Source organism: Osmerus mordax, chromosome 8 (assembly GCF_038355195.1).
Source record: "Osmerus mordax isolate fOsmMor3 chromosome 8, fOsmMor3.pri, whole genome shotgun sequence".
Lineage (NCBI taxonomy): Eukaryota > Metazoa > Chordata > Actinopteri > Osmeriformes > Osmeridae > Osmerus > Osmerus mordax.
In genome coordinates, this window is record NC_090057.1 from 3,647,022 (window position 1) to 3,663,919 (window position 16,898).

At 45.2% G+C, this 16,898-nt stretch overlaps 1 protein-coding gene across 1 annotated transcript; it reads right to left on the minus strand.

Annotated features, from left to right (window-relative positions):
• Positions 1 to 7,043: 7,043 nt before the first annotated feature.
• Positions 7,044 to 16,146, minus strand: lrfn5b (leucine rich repeat and fibronectin type III domain containing 5b). The gene is made up of 6 exons (XM_067241906.1): positions 15,968 to 16,146; positions 10,208 to 11,124; positions 9,814 to 9,988; positions 9,042 to 9,375; positions 7,933 to 8,233; positions 7,044 to 7,773 (listed from the first exon to the last, which is right to left on the minus strand). Exons 2-6 carry the CDS (start codon positions 11,096 to 11,098, stop codon positions 7,057 to 7,059), a joined length of 2,418 nt encoding a protein of 805 aa, XP_067098007.1. The 5' UTR covers positions 11,099 to 11,124; positions 15,968 to 16,146; the 3' UTR covers positions 7,044 to 7,056.
• Between the last annotated feature and the right edge of the window lie 752 nt (positions 16,147 to 16,898).

Consider the following 16,898-nt stretch of genomic DNA (forward strand, 5'->3'; position numbering starts at 1 on the left):
TAAGATAAACAAACTGACATGTTTGCCGTACTTAATCGAGTCAAATATCACCAACGTTCAAATGGTCGTTGAACGATAGTTCCACGTGAGGCCTGTGGTGGGCACAATGAGCTAACTTCATTGAGCTCCGCTGTTTCCGGCAGAGTGCTGTCCAGGGTGCTGAACCTATTCTGCAGTGCATCTCAGTTGTATTAAACCCACACAAATTCAAGTTATCTCACCGAAGTAGTTTTTTTCAGATACAAATGTATTTGCGTAGGTGTGCCTACTTGCTTATTTCATAAATTCAAAGCTCACATTTTTTTTTGTTATCATTGGAAAAGTATTAAAGTTACAGGGGGAAATATCTTATAAAAATTATTTTCATATATTTTACATAGAAATAGTCACAATATAGGCAATTACTAAACCTAACAAAAATGTGTAGGGTATTTTTTTCCCAGCAAAAATACATGATGGATCATGTCAGCTTTTAAATATCATCGAGAACTAAATGGCGTCATATATTTAAAATCCAGCACTGAGCATATGTCTTGAAAACAGTGTGGGAAGCAACACTGTGATTGAGCGTTCAAAATCACCCATTATAGAACCTATACTTAAACATCGCTGCTACTTTGTAGCCTGTGTGTGTGTGTGTGTGTGTGTGTGTGTATGTGTGTGTGTGTGTGTGTGAGAAAGAGAGAGAGTTGTGATAAATATCACAGGCATGACACCGTAGGGCGTCCAAGCGTTTTCTTATAGGGAGCATTTATTCAGTCGATTGGTTGTTTTGATTGACAAAGGCAGGGGAGAGCAAATGTGCTACTTGTTATGCAGTTGAAGTCTGTCAAGCCTGAAACACCTGCTCACTCAGATGCTTATTTCATTAGGCATCTTTTCCCCTTGAGCCAGAGCCCTTGTGTTGTTTAGGCTAATGTGAAGTGGAAGGTTCCTCCTAAAGTCTCTGCTTTTGGGAAACTCCTTGCGGTTGTTCTTGAAGGCCCCTCTCTCTCTCTCTCTTACCCAAATGTGAACGATTTGATGTACTTTTTTCGGTCGTTTCCTTTCATTGTTTGCGTAGGGCACACAAAGTGTGTCATAAAAAGTACAAAGTAAACAACTTCAAGTCGACTAGTCCTTCATGCGTAAATGTGTATAGGCAAGGTATCCTCACAGATCAACTGTCCTGCATGGACTGCATTTATTAATTACTTTAAATCATTAATAATGTGCCTGCATGTCAGTCTATTCTGTGAGCGCATGCCTAATAGTGTAAATCCATATTCCCATGGGCAACAGGCAAGTCCTCTAGGACGCCTTCTAACACATCAGCTATAGCGAAGTTCAGTTTTGGTATTTTATATGCAGTTGAGAAGTCTTAATAATGATCATTGATGTTCTCTTGACAAAACGACGTGTTGTGTTTCTTTGCGGTGGGCACAGCTCGCGTCGGTTCTCTCCTCTCAGATGCTATTTTCATGCAGAAATATGTTGCCAAGGTAACAGAGACGTGCAACTGTGGGAGCGCTAAAAGCCTGTGAATTCCATGACTGCCGCAGTCAGTGCTAGCAACGCTTTAACCCTACAACAAGGAGATTCAGTCATACTGCAGGCTATTTTTATCAATGCGTCTTTCAAATGGTTAAGTGTCACGCGGCGCCCCTGATTTTGTAATTGCTATCTTAACTTGCTTAAGTGCCACATTGGAATTACAGTTCCACATGTAGCTATATTCTAAAAAGCCCAGGCCAACACCTTCTCTTGTATGATATCGTTCAAATGCACATCACAAGCATAGTGACCTTTATTTGATTAATGCTTCATTTTATAAATCTTATCACGTCCCGCGCTTCGTTCCACCCGGTCACTAAAGGTGCCACGTGCGCTCTCTTCAAAAGAACTCGGTCTATTGAATCTACATTTCAAATAAGAGGATAGGCAACACCCTGCATAGCTTCCACATCAGAGCTAGTTATACACAGCCTAACAAACTCGGTCACGTTAAGATGAAAAGATCCTCAACCCCTTGTTTATAAGCTACCTTTCATTTTCATTGCAAACTCCTTTTTCCCAGCTGTGCTTATGTCCTCTCGACCAAAAACGTCGACAACTGATTATAAATTAAGTATAGGGCCATTGCAGAGATAATTTCATTAGAATCCCCTTGTGTGAGTTTAACATGCCCAATTAGTGTGAAATTCTAGTGTAATGTGACATGATTTGAGATCTTAATTGAACTGTGAATATTCACATTGGAATAAGCATCTAGCAGGTTCATTTGAAAAACTGTCATGGACACCAAAACCCCTTGTGTTAGTGATGAGCAGTCCACTAAAGGTATTCCTATTTGTGACATTTTACCCTTTTGAAAGTGTACATAAAACACTTCCCTCCCCCAACTTGTGTTGTCTATTCCTCCATTACCAGAATCCTGCAGAGATAACAAGATTAGCATAAGCACTCTTAGTAAGTCACTGTGAATGGGCTTCTTAAACAGGCTTAGTCGTCCTCTCTTTGCCAGGGGCTCATAGCTAGATCTGACTGGCAGCGGGTTTGCTGGTATTCAGATATCCAACTCTGGCAATCAATGAGAGATCCATCACTGTGGATGCTGACGAGGGGGACCGAGAGCAAATCACCTCCGTAAGCGATAGCAGCCATCAGGAAAATGGGCAGAAAATGTTTCCTAATGGTGCCTGGCGTGTCTGGTGTGAACTACAGCCATCCTGCTAGTCCTCCATCACCCAGGAGCCTGTGAGGAGGAGAGAGAGAGCATCTGTTCACCCAGTGTGGGAACCCCTCGGGGTCGAGAGGAATAGTGTTCACGTCAGACTGTTCTGCTGGCATATGGGGTGTAAAAAGAGGTTGTCAGATAGTCTGTGTTTAATGACTTGAAGTTCTCAGCATTCCTGGTTACTGACCCCTTTCCAACATCTTCACGAACGTGTGCAATGTCTGCAGCTGGTCAGTTTTGATAGATTCCTGCCTTCTCAAAATAATGACCTTATCGATTTAAAAACATTTGATAAATCTCTTCAGATTGCGACAAGACAAATTAAGCTGACGAAATACGAGGTTTAGAAGGGGAAGCCAACACCTCATTCCCATCTGCCATCATGATGTCACACCTAACCCATCAGCCCAGTGGCGGTTTTAGCTTGTATGGCTCCTTGGGCGAACACCTAAAACACATACACCTGTACATTCACCTAAAATATAAGAGTTATTTCCTCCTCCCCATGTTAGCATACAAAAAGTCCGTAGTCCAAGGACCTCTGAATTAATGAGAAAAATAATCAGAATCACATTCAGTTCAATAGGAACAGTCTCAGCTCGATTCCACAGGAATACGCTCCAGGCCAGACAGTAGCAGTTGTAAATGAGTAAACAGGGAAGTCTTTAGATTTGATTTGACCATTTCAATTAGCCCTCCCTGTTCAGACTGCTGTTTTCCCAGAAACAGTAATCACATTTACTATTAATGAGTTGCGTTCATCCTGGACCCATTTACTCCTCTTAATAATGCATACTCCTTGGAATTGCCTGAGCATATTTCATTGTGCTGCCTCGTCTCCCTTTACATGTCCTTCTCCTCTAACCCTGAGAGGAATGTGTGGTGCTTCATCATGCAGTCTGCCTTGCCTCGGGCTACTGACATTGTATACTCTCAAGGAATATATCACACTGTAGACACATATAACTCTCTTTTTATTATCTCATCTATTCTTTTATTTTAGCACCTTTTAATGTCAAGATAATGAAATGGAGTATCACTATTTATAGGGTAAAAGGTGCCAACTGTTGCACTCACTGAGGCATGTCTGATCTGTGCAATTAAATGTTTCAGTCATTGTTCTCTGACTTCGTTTCTATCAGCCTCTTCAGCTTATTGGAACAGACAAAACAAATTACTCGAAACAAGATGGTTGACCGGGAATTTGGTGCATCAGTGCCCTAATGTGATTCTCCCTATTACGACGACCGTCACATCATGGATGATTTTCCATAGCTAAAAAAGAACATCGCTTCTAGAAGTAGGAATTCTGTACAACAGGTTAGCAGTGATTCAGTCCCCCTATTCAGAGGTATATTAAACAAATCACATGCTAGCTTTGCCAGGCTAGTCCGGCCCACTGACTCATGACTGGCAGGTGAGTAGTCCAGTGTGACAGCAGGAGAGAGGCTAAGGGCTCCGAGGTCTGAGGGCTTAAGTGTTTAAGAGACACGCGGCGTAGCGAGGCAGTACAGAAAGCGGATGGCTGGAGTGTGGGGTCCAAAATGGAATGGGACAATAGCAGGGGGCGTGAGGGAGAAGAGAGCGTAGGGGGTTAGAGACAAGACAGGAAACATGGAGGAGGAAGTGAGTGAGAGAGCCAGGTTGAGGGCAGGAACCTGCAGTGTGCGAGGGAGACCAGGTGGTTTCCGATTTGGCCGCAGGGCACACTCTGCTCCCCTCGGTTCGCTGGAAGACCTCCAGCCAAGGTCCTCTCTTCCCCCCTCCCCCGCCTCCCCCCTCCTCCCCTGTAGAGCTGCTCTGAATACTGAGGCACCCCCAGGCTGCATGGCTGCCTTTCAGTGGATGCTCTTGCCACCGGTCTTCTTTTCTCTCTGTGTACACACTCTCACTCTATCCCTTCCTCTCTCTCTCCCACCACTCTCTCTCTCTGGCTCTCTCTCTTCACTCTCTGCATATCCCTCCTCCCCTCTCCAACTCCATTGCTACCTCTCTGCCTCCTTCCTTCCACCTCACATCAATCTTTCCAAAACCCTCACCGCACCCTTCTCTTTCCTCCTTGTTTCTCTCTCTCTCTCTTTTCCCCGTTTTCTCTATCCCCAGAAACACATCTATTATTAACACCCACCTCTGGCACCCACCAGAGACTCAACCAAGGTCCAGGCCAAGATCCCCAGCATTTTAATCATCCATAACGAGCAAGAAATAATAAATTAAAAAGCTCACGCCCAGCCTGTTTGGGTGACAGTAATTAATTTATGTCTGACATATGTGCAGCACATCCTAACAAGCGCTGCTATTTCCATTCCACATTTCCAGAGAATTTCGTGTCAGTAAGATAGATCCTTCAAAGTCTAGGAGTATGTAAGGCGTATCAGTTTGCATGTCCTGTAGGTTAACAAATCAATCAGAACATAAACCAGAAGAGCCCCAATCAGAGCTTATATTGCAAGAAGATAATACATGTAAGATGATATCATAAACCATCAGGATACACAGAGAATACACTGGCACAATTGCAGTGAAGATGAGTTATGTGTGTGTGGTCACTGCAAAGATGGCCGGTCTGTTTAACTCCTTTGGCAAACAGAAAGACAGAAAGACAAAGAAACAGGCAGAGCCAGCTGTCAGACAAATGGGTAGATAGATAGGCAGACAGGTAGCATCTAGATAAGACAGGGCAGGCTGTGACACACACAGGCTTGCGGACAACAGATAAAACTAAGAAGAGGCCGTGTGTGTGTGTGTTAGGATGGATAAACAGGCCCACACACAAGTAGAGAGACAGCAGATTCATGGGAGGAGATGTACAGTGCCTGGTGTCCTGAGAGCAGAGAGACCGGGCAGCGTTGATGTTCGGGGGCTGATGTCAGCCGATGTGTCCCTGGTGACCACCATGGCCTCTTTTCATCAGCTGCTTCCCCTTCTCTTTGAACAAACACGGCAGTGGAGGGCAGAGATCTGTCAGAGGTCTGTGGCTTGCAGGGAGAGGATTAAGCTGCTTTAAGATTACCGAAACCCAAAAATCATCACTGCTGCAGCCAGCCAGCTATAGGCTCACGGAAGTAAGATTTGTTATTTTTTTGTTTTTATCTCGTTGAAAGAAGAAATAATTTAGATGTTGATTACTTTATAAATCTTCTCAAATACAATTCTGTTTGTGGGATTTTTGGTTTATGAGAATCGGCTGAAGCAGAAATAGTTCTTTAACTGTCTTTGTATAAATTGAACTGAATTGGTCTCACAAACAAGATTTTGGTTGGCCTGTACTGTTTGAAAGAACATGAATAACTCCTTTTGTCATTGGTTTATTTATACTGGTAAACATCAAACATAAACAACAGCAAAAACAAGAGCTGACTTCTCCCCATATTGTGGTAAACATTTTTCTTCACAAACAGTTCAATTTACAACGGTTCTTAGTGTGACATGACAATATAATAATAGTAAAAAAAAATGAAAACATGAAAGTGAACTTTCAGGCTCAATTCTCCGGAAGGTTCTGGATGGCCTGCTTCTGCTCCTTCCACCCGTGTGCTATTGGTTAAACTGTCGCATGAGTTTTGACAGAAACCCTATCAGCATGAGTCTTCATGTAATTTTGTGATAAAAACATATTGATTCAAACTGGAGGGCAGTATTAGACTGAATCGACTTGTGCCATAAATGCTGCATTGTGCTGTTGCTTTTGTCTGTGTGGTGTGATGAAAAGATCCAGCTCTGTCATTACATTTGATTGGGTACATTCTGTTCCACACCTCTGGGATGTGCAGCACATTCGTAATCCCTCCTCAACGCCAATGAGATCATTAAGACATGTCGCCATCTGTCTGTAAACTGAAGACACAAACGATGTCAACTGTCTACAGTGATTGTTATCACTTTAAGGAACAGGCAATGCTATAATGCAGTATAACAAGTATGATAGCCTGTCACTCTCCCCCCCCTCCCCCTCCCCCTCCCTCTCACTTTGCTATAAGCCCAACAATTTGACTGCGTTCAAGTGAACACTTACATGTGTCTCGAGTTATATGTTACACAACTTAACATTTTTGTACATGAAGTTGCTTTATACATTTTTGTGCCTTTCATCAAAGTTATGTCCAAAGTCGCTTTAAAGATGACTTTGATAGGATAGTAGGTAAAAAACAAATGTTAAACATATGCTCATAAACCCTGTACGGCTACCTTGCTCTCAGATGTACAAAAGAGAGCTTGTGGGTCTCTCATTTGAGACTGAGAACACAGAAAAACTCCAATGTCATAGTGTGTGTAGCCCAGACTCAGCCGGGCACAAATTCACTCCAGGAAAAGAGACAAGCTATTCCGAAAAATCTCAATCATAAAGTGCTCTCCAGAAGCCATTCAGACTTAGACAACTTGTCTCTCCCCCGGCGAATGTTCGTGCCCTCCAGTTGGGGCAGTTCCCCGCTCATGGACAGGCTGCGTTTGGACCGCAGATTTCCACCCGGCTTGGGATAGCTGACGTAGCACCGCTGCTCCATGTACGAGTCCACATTCAGGGAGTGCCTCCGGTTCACCCTCACGCCCCCCGCAGGCACAGTTTTGTAATAGCGGGTGCCGTCACGGGGGCGGGAACCCCTTTCAGCCGGTGTCCAGTTGGTGGAGGCGAGGGAGGGAACAGCCACAGCGCCACTAGCCATTTTGACTTCTGAGGAGTTGTTCCGGTTCATGTTCTCCAGCTCCACATCACTCTGGCCTTCGGCTCTGCGGACTTCTGAGAGCTTGGCAGGTGCGACGGAGCGTTTGGGCCTCAGCGGTCCCGGAGAAGCGGGGTGCCAGCTGTGACTGGCAGCGGAGGTAGTGACTGTGCAGTCAGGGAGGGAAGATTTGTTGTTGGGGGCGGCGGCAGCAGCGGCGGCGGGGGGGCCAGCCGGGCGGAGCTTGACGGGCTCAGGAAGGGGCAGAGCCACCCTCAGACTCTCCTTCTCGTCCTTCTCCGGACGGAGGATTTGCTTGGACAGGGACTTGGGGAGGCCGCAGCCCTGCAGCTGCCCGTCGCTGCTCAGAGAGCGGATGTCTCCCATTTCCAGAGTCTTCCATAGAGGGGCAAACAAAAAACAACAGATAGTTAGTCAGATGAGACTGGCTGTGGCGATGAGATCGTCCAACAACAAAACCGAACACGGAGCAGGCTACAACAACACAAACAACAACAAAACAAACAACAACAAAGCAAATGGACTCAACACAACCTTGTCTAAGTCGCCTTGGTTACAGACTCTGTAGCGCACGATGAGGAAGATGATGAAGGCCAGCACGGACGCCACGATGATTCCTCCGATGATGACGACGATGGTCCCGCCCAGGAACTGGGACTGCATGAAGTGGCACCGCAGGTACTGGGGCTCGGTGGTGAAGCGGATGCAGCCAACCACTCTTGTCGCTGTCAGGGAGGTCACCTGATCGTCGTAGATGGCCAGCACACACAGGTCGTACTGCGTCCCTGCTGCTAGGTTGTTGACCATGATGCTCTTGCTGGAGGGTGGGATCATTCTGTGTCGTCGAGAGAAGCAGTTACAGGGTGGTAGAGGTGTTAGATCATGAATATGGATGCTGAGCATCTCTGCAGGTGTTTTTTGCAATCTCCGGTGCGTTTGAGTGTGATTGCTTTTTTCGAAAGGTAATGGGAATTTTATGAAATGATTCGATTTATATTTGTGAGGCGTTCCAAGATGTGAACCTGTGCTCTCCTGTTAATTAGGGTAATTGTTCAGATAGAAAGAGTCATTGTGGAATACTGCCGTTTAGTGTTTGTTTAATAGTATGGATTTTAAATCATTCAGAGCTTAAGGACTGATTCTCTAATGAGCCTGAAACTCCACGGTGTACTAAATAGCATATGGTGTTGACATGGGAGTCACATTGGATGAAAGTGTCTGAGAACTGATCCTATCATATCAGAGAGATAATCTCTGCAGAGTGAGAAAGGGAGAGATGAAAGAACGCTCTGTGCACCAGCTAGTCAGATGGGTCTGTAAGATCTTCTGAGGCTTTTAGTAAAACAGTCGGATTTCGCTTTCATCTTAGCATCACTCTACAGCTCAACATAGACATTTTGTTTTGGTTGGGATTATTAGGTATTCATATCATGTTTTGGCACATTGTAAATCCCACACTGTTGATCATTGTTCCAAGGTGATTTCAAAGTCATCGATTATTTTACCATTATCTTTATTTGACATTGAGTGAGTCTATTTGTGTGACTATATACAGACATCACAGTTGTCAGAACTGATCAGGAAGATGATACATTCATTTCCCTTTCCCAAGATGCCTCAGACCCCTCACTAAAGCTGCTCACCTGTACACCAGCGAGTCGTCGTAGGTGCCGTTGTACTGGATCTGGAACATGCGTATGCCTGGGATGATCCTCTGGAAGTTGAACTTGACGAGGGCCGAGGTGGACGTCGCCTCAGCCACGACCACCGTCTTCTCCTGGCTGGTCTTGGGGTTCCCATGAGGCACCCCCGCCACATCCCCTCCAGTCTTGGTCACCGTGGCGATGTCGGACGAGCCGGGGTCAGGTTCCTGTTCCGGCCCGGTGGCGTTGCTGATGTGGGGGAGTTTTGTGATGACCAGGTCCACGTTCTGCTGAGCTTCTCCTGCCGGGTTGGAGGCCACACAGGTGAAGGAGCCTGGAGGACCGGGAGCAGCAGAAAACCTCATCACCATTCGGAATTACGTCATACAGGAGTCAGATGGCTGAGCGGTTAGGGAATCGGGCTATTACTCAGAAGGTTGCCGGTTCGAGTGCCAAATGACGCGTCCTTGGGCAAGGCACTTCACCCTACTTGCCTCGTGGGGGGAATGTCCCTGTACTTGCTGTAAGTCGCTCTGGATAAGAGCGTCTGATAGATGACTCAATGTACTACTGTGGTGAATGAGATCTAATGGGGTCCACTCCAAACAGGATCGCGTTGTGGACACTGAGATATCCTGACAGAAAGTTCAACTCCATTACGCGACGCTGCTAAACAAACACAATTTTCCTCTGGATGGACCCCATCAAGTCCATTGTGTATACATAAAAGCACTCAGCACACAAAACAAACGGGTAGGTTGGATAGACAGACCTGAGTCCTTCAAGGTGCTGATGAGGATGTCGAGCGTTCCGTCGCTGTGGACCGCAGCCCGGGACGAGTTGGACATGAGGCGGCCGTCAGGGGCGATCCAGTGGATGATGGGGTCGGGGTCTCCCCTGGCCTTGCAGCGCAGTGCCACACTCTGGCCCTCCAAAGCACGCAGCTCCTGAAGAGCCAGGTATTTAGGTTAAAACAGTTTTTAAAACTCTTAAATAATTATAACGTCAAAAAACGTATTTTGCAAGTTCTGGGGTCAAAAGTGCTAAAACGGGGCTTACCATGCAATAACGAGGTCACTATTGTTATAGATGAGAGATAACACATATGTTACATGACTATCAATTCACGTTACGCAAACGGCTTGTTGGATAATCCCCGCTCTGACCTGGGAGTGCCTGGTGATCAGCGGCGGCTCGCACAGGAACTCCTCCTCAGACACGGTCCAGAAGTACCTGCCGGCCAGGTGCTGCGGCGAGGCGCACGTCTCCAGGTCGTCCTCCCTCCGCAGCCTCCTCAACCACAGCAGCTCGCAGTTACACCGCAGGGGGTTCCCCCCGAAGCTCAGCGCGAACGACGTGGGGCCCATGCTCCCCGAAGTGGCGAGGACCCCCGCCCGCTGGAACATGGGGTCGGGCGGAAGCTTCTGGAGCTTGTTGGACGTGACGTCCAGCCGCTTGAGCTTCTGCAGGCCGGAGAAGGTCCTCTCAGGAATGTAGCTGAGCATGTTGTGGTCCAGGTTCAGGGTGTGGAGACTCGACATTCTCTGGATGGCCACCCAGGGGGCGCTCTCCAGGTTGTTGTAGGACAGGTCCAGTTCCTCCAGAGCAGTCAGGTCGTTGAAGGCCCCCATGTGAATGTGGACAAGCTGGTTGTTGTTGAGGATGAGGTGGTGCAGTTTAGACATGCCGCTGAAGGTGTCGTTGGTGAGACGGGCCAGGCGGTTGCTGTCCAGGTGCAGGGCCCGCAGGTTCTCAAGGTCCTTGAAGGCGTGGGGTGAGATGGAGCCGATGGTGTTCCTGGACAAGGTAAGGTCCATCAGCTTGGTCATGTTGGCAAAGTCTCTCCGCTTGATGCTGGTGACAAAGTTGTCTCCTAGACGCATCTCCACTGTGTGTCTGTCAATGTTAGGGGGAACGAAGAGAAGCCCTTTCTTGTCGCAGAGGGTTGCCAGGTTTGGATTGAGCATCTGACAGACACAGCGTTTGGGGCAGATTTGGACTTTGTGGGCGTTCACAGCCATGCTAATGACCATTAGATAAAGCAACAGGATCTCCATTGGATCTTCCAATCAGGGTAACACACCTAGGAAACAAGTTAAAGAGAGAGAAATATTTAAAAGACTTTGTTTCAAAGACTCAAGGATTATAAACCATGCATGCCACTTTGAGATTCTTAGTTCTTGGTTACCTCGTCTGTAGTACTTATTTACAAAGAAGAAAGCCCTGGATAACATTTGCCTTTCCTTTCCTAATACAATAAATCTCTATTGACATGACAGTGAAAAGGAAATCAAGAATTCACATTGTCAGCAGGGAACAATCTTCCCTCAAACAAGTCCATGCTTGAAGTACCCCTGAAAGACTATTTTAGTAGTTCATTAAGAACTGTGAGAGCATCAAACCCAGTGAAGATTGGTGACTGACTGACTGTTTGGAGACAACCACACTTCAGCCCCTAATCTGCTGACGCTGTTGTTTTAATGTGATAATGCCAAGCCTTTTATCTTGGTGTATGGAGGGATGAAAGTCTCTTCTGGCCATCCAAGTTGGTCCTCAGAATTAGACTGATGTCTCCTAGGATCCTACGGAGGCAATGGGAAGGGATCAGTGGGCTCCGCTGGCTCACAGAAGACACACCGTCTCTGGATATTGATTTTCTCTCAGTGCTCAGTGCTCCTCCTCTTACTTATGACACAACTGAGACACGGGATAAGGAGGGGCCCGTTTGATGAATCCTAAGACCTTGTCAGGAGTGAAACATGTCTCAGAGCCAAGAGCGTTACAGAAAAAGACCACTCAGCAGATATTCAGCAGTGGCACGAGGGCAGTTTGCCAAAAGACACCGCCGATTATTTTAGAAATCGTACTAACCTAAAAATATGATTATGTTTTGAACATAAATCTTGGCCTTGACCTATGAGTCAACACCTAGAAGTAGAAGGCAATATGCCTGTACTCGTAGGAACCCATTATTCCACAACAGCAATACAAAGAAACAAAACCAAACATTTGAAAAACAGACAACTTAACAGAATAGTTTCTGTGGTATGGTAGCACCCCTTGCTCTTACTATAAGCCTGCCAATGATATTGTCCACACACATTTTATCTCAGCAAAGAATCAACTGTGCAGCTTTGTGCTTCAAAGGCTCTGCTAAACCTTCAGCAAAGCCTTGTCCCACAACCAGCAAGATAATAACCTTGACTTGTCAGGGAACGAGTACTGTGTCAGAGAGTGAAGAATACTACACACAGAACCTGAGTGACAACTGAAAGGTGGGGGGTGGGTTGGATATGAATATTGTGAGGCCTGGTGGCATCTACAGATATTACCTGCAGGGTGATGGTTGTAAAGTGCATCACAGCCTGACAACGAAGGAAAAAATAGGTTGTCTTGGTACTTTCGATCATAAAAGGGAACAGTGGAAGTATCATTTAAAAAAAGAGCACAGTGCTCTGACATTTAAATTAATAGTTGGATACTGTTGATCAAAATACATCACAGTCTCCATTTACAGCTTCATGGCACTTTCTTTAGAGGACATTTTTCACAATTTTTTCCAAACTAAGTGATATCTTCTTGTCTAAGCTGCTCTCATGTGGATTTTACGCAATCGGAGCAGTTTCAAAAAGGTCCAGAGTGGAGTCTGAGACAAATGGACTGTGATGTAATTGTTAAATGGGCCAGTTATGACACTCCTTAAGCGTACCACAATGACTTGGTGGAACGGTGGCTGCTGTCATGAGGACTTTCTCTGGGTGCGTGAGAGTGTGTGTGCATGTGCGTGAAACACTGTGGGTCATGGTGGGGAGGGAATTAAAAGGAAAGGGCAGGAAGAGGGAGAGAGAGATGGAAAGGGGAAGTGCAAAAGTGTTTCTTTTTTCGCTGTGCGTGTCTGCATGCGTGTCTACCATCTACCTTCTGGTTTGCTCTGGGAAGCTCGGCTTCTGGATGTGCAATGAGGCGAGGAGGACCTGCTACTTCTCGTCTCGAATGGTGCTCCAGACGTGATATTGATTCACTCTGTCGAGATGGGTCTTTTTTCTCTGGTGAAAACTCAGCCACACGTGAAGAGAATGGCTACGACGGTAATCCCTGAGAAATTATTTTGGTGAGGACAAAAGGACAAGCCCATACCACTGTGACATGGCAGGAAGGATCTGTCACTGTCACCCTAATCTGGTTTTAATTATGGGGGGTTCCATAGCAATCTGCATACCAGGTCACTCTCATCAAGTAGATCAACACATAAGTAGATAATGAATCAATAAATAAATCCATCATATTCTTCATTGTCGATTGCCGCTCTTTTTTTTCTTTCCCTCAAACAGGTCAGAAAGGGGTTGTTCATAATCGAGTCAGGTACCAAATGAACGAGGGATTAATACGATAGTAAACAATTATGCTTTTTAATTCCTTCTGAGTAGGTGTCTTCCCTAAGGGTGCAGACTAAACATACATACACACACGCGGAGTGTAGGATGCCTCCTTGCTAATAGCAGCAGCTTGCTAAACAACAACCTCCAGCCATAGAGATATTCATGCGCAGCAGCATACTACAGTACGAGAGGATATCTATGTTGTCCCTGGGGCGGCATTCTCCCAGAAAAAGCCTTATGCAGCATGCAGCATGCAGCAAGCAGCGGGCTGCGGGCTGCTCTTCTCGGCTCGGCCAGTGAAGTCATGGGGGAATGTTTTCAGATGGTAGAACTTATGCTGGGGCTCATGTGAGAGAGATTCTGCATCCCACGACTGGGCAGGGAATCAAGGAAATGGTCCCTGAGACAGGATGCTTATGAGATGAGGCCTGCCATGACTACACAATACAAACAACAGACTTGTGCCACATGGCTCTGTCTCACCCACGTTGACTTAACTGATGAAGATTGGTAAAGGTTGATAATTGTGTAAATCTAAATGTCAGAATCAGTTTTTGTGCAATCTTGTGTCCCGGCTTGAATGTTAATACAAATCCAGGTGCGATCGTTAAGTATGCTATATTTCTTACAGATTCTGATTTTGTAGGATTATATATGACCACAAGGAAAAACAAACTTTCCTGATTGGTGCAGACATCGGTTGGACCTTCTACAGCCGTGTGTGTGCATGTGTTGGAACACCCATTACTTTCAGTGGCTGCCAAACTCACTGTCAAAAGTAGAATGTGTTAGCTCTTGGGTGACAACCTCGATGCCATGGCAACATTAAAACGTCACCGGGATGGGACGTATTCTGAGGTTCCTTTTCTGACACCTCAACCCTGGTTTTGTAGACAGCTACAGTCTCCTATAGATTTAACAGCTACTTTACATCCCAGTGCTCCTTTGACAGGCTTTGCTTGTGAATATCTCAGACTTGTGAATAAGTCGCTCTGGATAAGAGCGTCTGCTAAATGACTAAAATGACTAAATATCTCATATATGAGACGTGTTTCACAGTTTATCTCTTTTGAATATAAACGAGCAAAGGACATTGTTTCGGAATAACCCAGAGTGAGTATTTTGAAAACACACAGAATCACATTTCTATTTGAACTGAAACTCCGTACACTGCTAGCTGAGATGTATAATAGGTTGACGTTCTCTTTTTAGGTTCAGCTGGAGGTGTGTGTTTGTGTGTGTGTGTACATGTCCCGTGTGTAGGTCTGACGGTGTAGCATACTAATTAGAGCCCTCTGCATCAATAGAAGGGTTGTTCATCAGCATTAACTCTCCCTTGAAGATTAGGACCCTTCCTGTTAAACAGTTCCTCTCCAAAGAGTCCTAAAGCAAATTCCGGGTGCTGTCTGCCAGTCCAATATCACTTCAATAGATCAACCATTTAACTTCACTATGTTTTCCATTGATTTATACCCCCGATTCAGACACAATTGAAGCCACATTGATTGACACACTTTTGTTTGTGGTAAAGGTAATATTCCCTCTGAATACAAACCAACATATACAGAAAGCCTCAAAAATGAATAAATTGCTACGGCTATTATGCTGTGCAGCCAGTTGCCTACACTGTGGCAAAAATGTAAATTGGGTCAATGTGCTACAATATACCTTGGTGTTGGTATTAAGCTTTTATTTGCTATTGTGTTTGTGACACACACTGACTTAAGATATTAGTATTGTATTTAATATAGTAATCAGAAAGCTAATAGAAGCAACAAAAAAAAGGAGGCGTACTAGATGCAATGGTTTGACAGTTACAATGGTGCCTGGGGCAGTCATGAATAATTAGATGCATGATAACCAGACCTGGACATGAAAAAGAATCATTATGTCATTTCATTGTAATGAATCATGAAGTCAATATTTTGACTCTTAATTCTGCAGCATCCTAAAAACATCAAATCATTGTTCAATAATTAATTTCCCCAACATAGTCAATTCAATGTTTAAAACAAGAGGTATATAGCCTAACTAGGGCCTAATTTGCATAAGAAACATTAACCATATGGTAAACCTTCCTGATTGAACGACCTAACAAATACGCTTCCCATTATAAAGAAGTAGACCTATCTGGACTAATAAGGAATAATCAATTATGAACGCAGGGAAGATCAAATCCATTGCATCGACCATCTGAGGGGACAGGATGACGGGTTCATAGCAAAATGCACTGCTTCATTTGGGAAAAGAAACTTAACATTCAGTCTATTAAAATGTAGGTATCTGTCTACGTTCCTTGTGAAATGAGAGGTAATGTTGACCTTGCGGTATATGCCATCTAGGCGCATAACCGCCGTCTTTAGAATATTCCTCACCTTTTCATAAAGCCTATAGTCTTCCAACCGCCGAGAGCGAGCGACACTCAGAAGATGATAGCCCATGTACAACTAGAGCACCACGCTTCTCGCGTTTTCTTGAAAGACAATTCTCAAAAAGAGTTCAATTGATAGGCTATGCAGACAAAACCATAAAAAAAAATAAGTTTACCTTGAAGATGGAACATCAGTCCTAGTCGATGTGGCGTGACACAATTCGCCGCGAATACAACTAGTCAGAGTACCCAGGCATTTTAAAAGATAAATAGACTTCGATGGTGGTTCATTGAGATTATTCAGGTGTCCCAAAAACGCGCGCTGGATCCATACAGTTTAACGGCCTTCACCGATGCCCTTCAAGAAATCCATAAGCAGCATAGTGAGCCACATTCCAATGCTTTCCCTCAGTGTATATTCGTTGAAAATGCTCAGACTACTAGATGTTTTGTAGCCTATCTAAAAAACCGCAGGCTGAAGGGTCCTGCCTTCGCTTTGAGGCTGCAGATCTACAGCTACATATGCCTCTGCTGCGCATTACGCCCGCACGCACCGTTTTAGCAGAGAAAACGCCTTTGTGGGGACAGGCTGCTGTCTACAGCGCTGACTGACTGGTGGTGGTGAATTTGGATCGCTTTACAGCAAGCCAGATGTTAGCGTCTCTCGTCCCCGCAGGTCTTCTGGAGATGCAGGGCAGGCTCAAAGTAAATTAATCCAGATTGATTGAGAGGCAGCAGTTTCAGGTTCAGTTTCTGCCCTCAGTAAGGGCGTTACAGCAGTCGCTGACTGCTGTCAACCTTTCCCTGATGGCACCAATCGAGTTCCATTTGGCGGGTGACCGGCAGCGCTGTGCTTAGAATGGTAATATGCGCGCCCCAAGCATAGAAGCCAAATTATTGCAGATGCAATAGGCCACCAGTCTACCCCACAGGCAGGAATACAGTATGCCTATTTTACCAGATAATAATGTAATCTCACATTTGACAAGTGAGGGTGATATTAGAGACTAAACAGATATGAAAATAGCATACTTTGTGATGCATACAATCATAAAACTAATTGTAAATTCAATAAGCTACACCAAATATGCCTCATAATTTGATACT

Bases quoted from the DNA above. Each gene is read 5' to 3' on its own strand.
- lrfn5b (XM_067241906.1), bottom strand. From the start codon at position 11,098: ATGGAGATCCTGTTGCTTTATCTAATGGTCATTAGCATGGCTGTGAAC. The intron at 9,989-10,207 runs GTCAGAGCGGGG...CTGGCTCTTCAG, and splicing joins TGATCACCAGGCACTCCCAG to GAGCTGCGTGCTTTGGAGGG. The intron at 8,234-9,041 runs GTGAGCAGCTTT...TCGACGACACAG, and splicing joins GACGACTCGCTGGTGTACAG to AATGATCCCACCCTCCAGCA.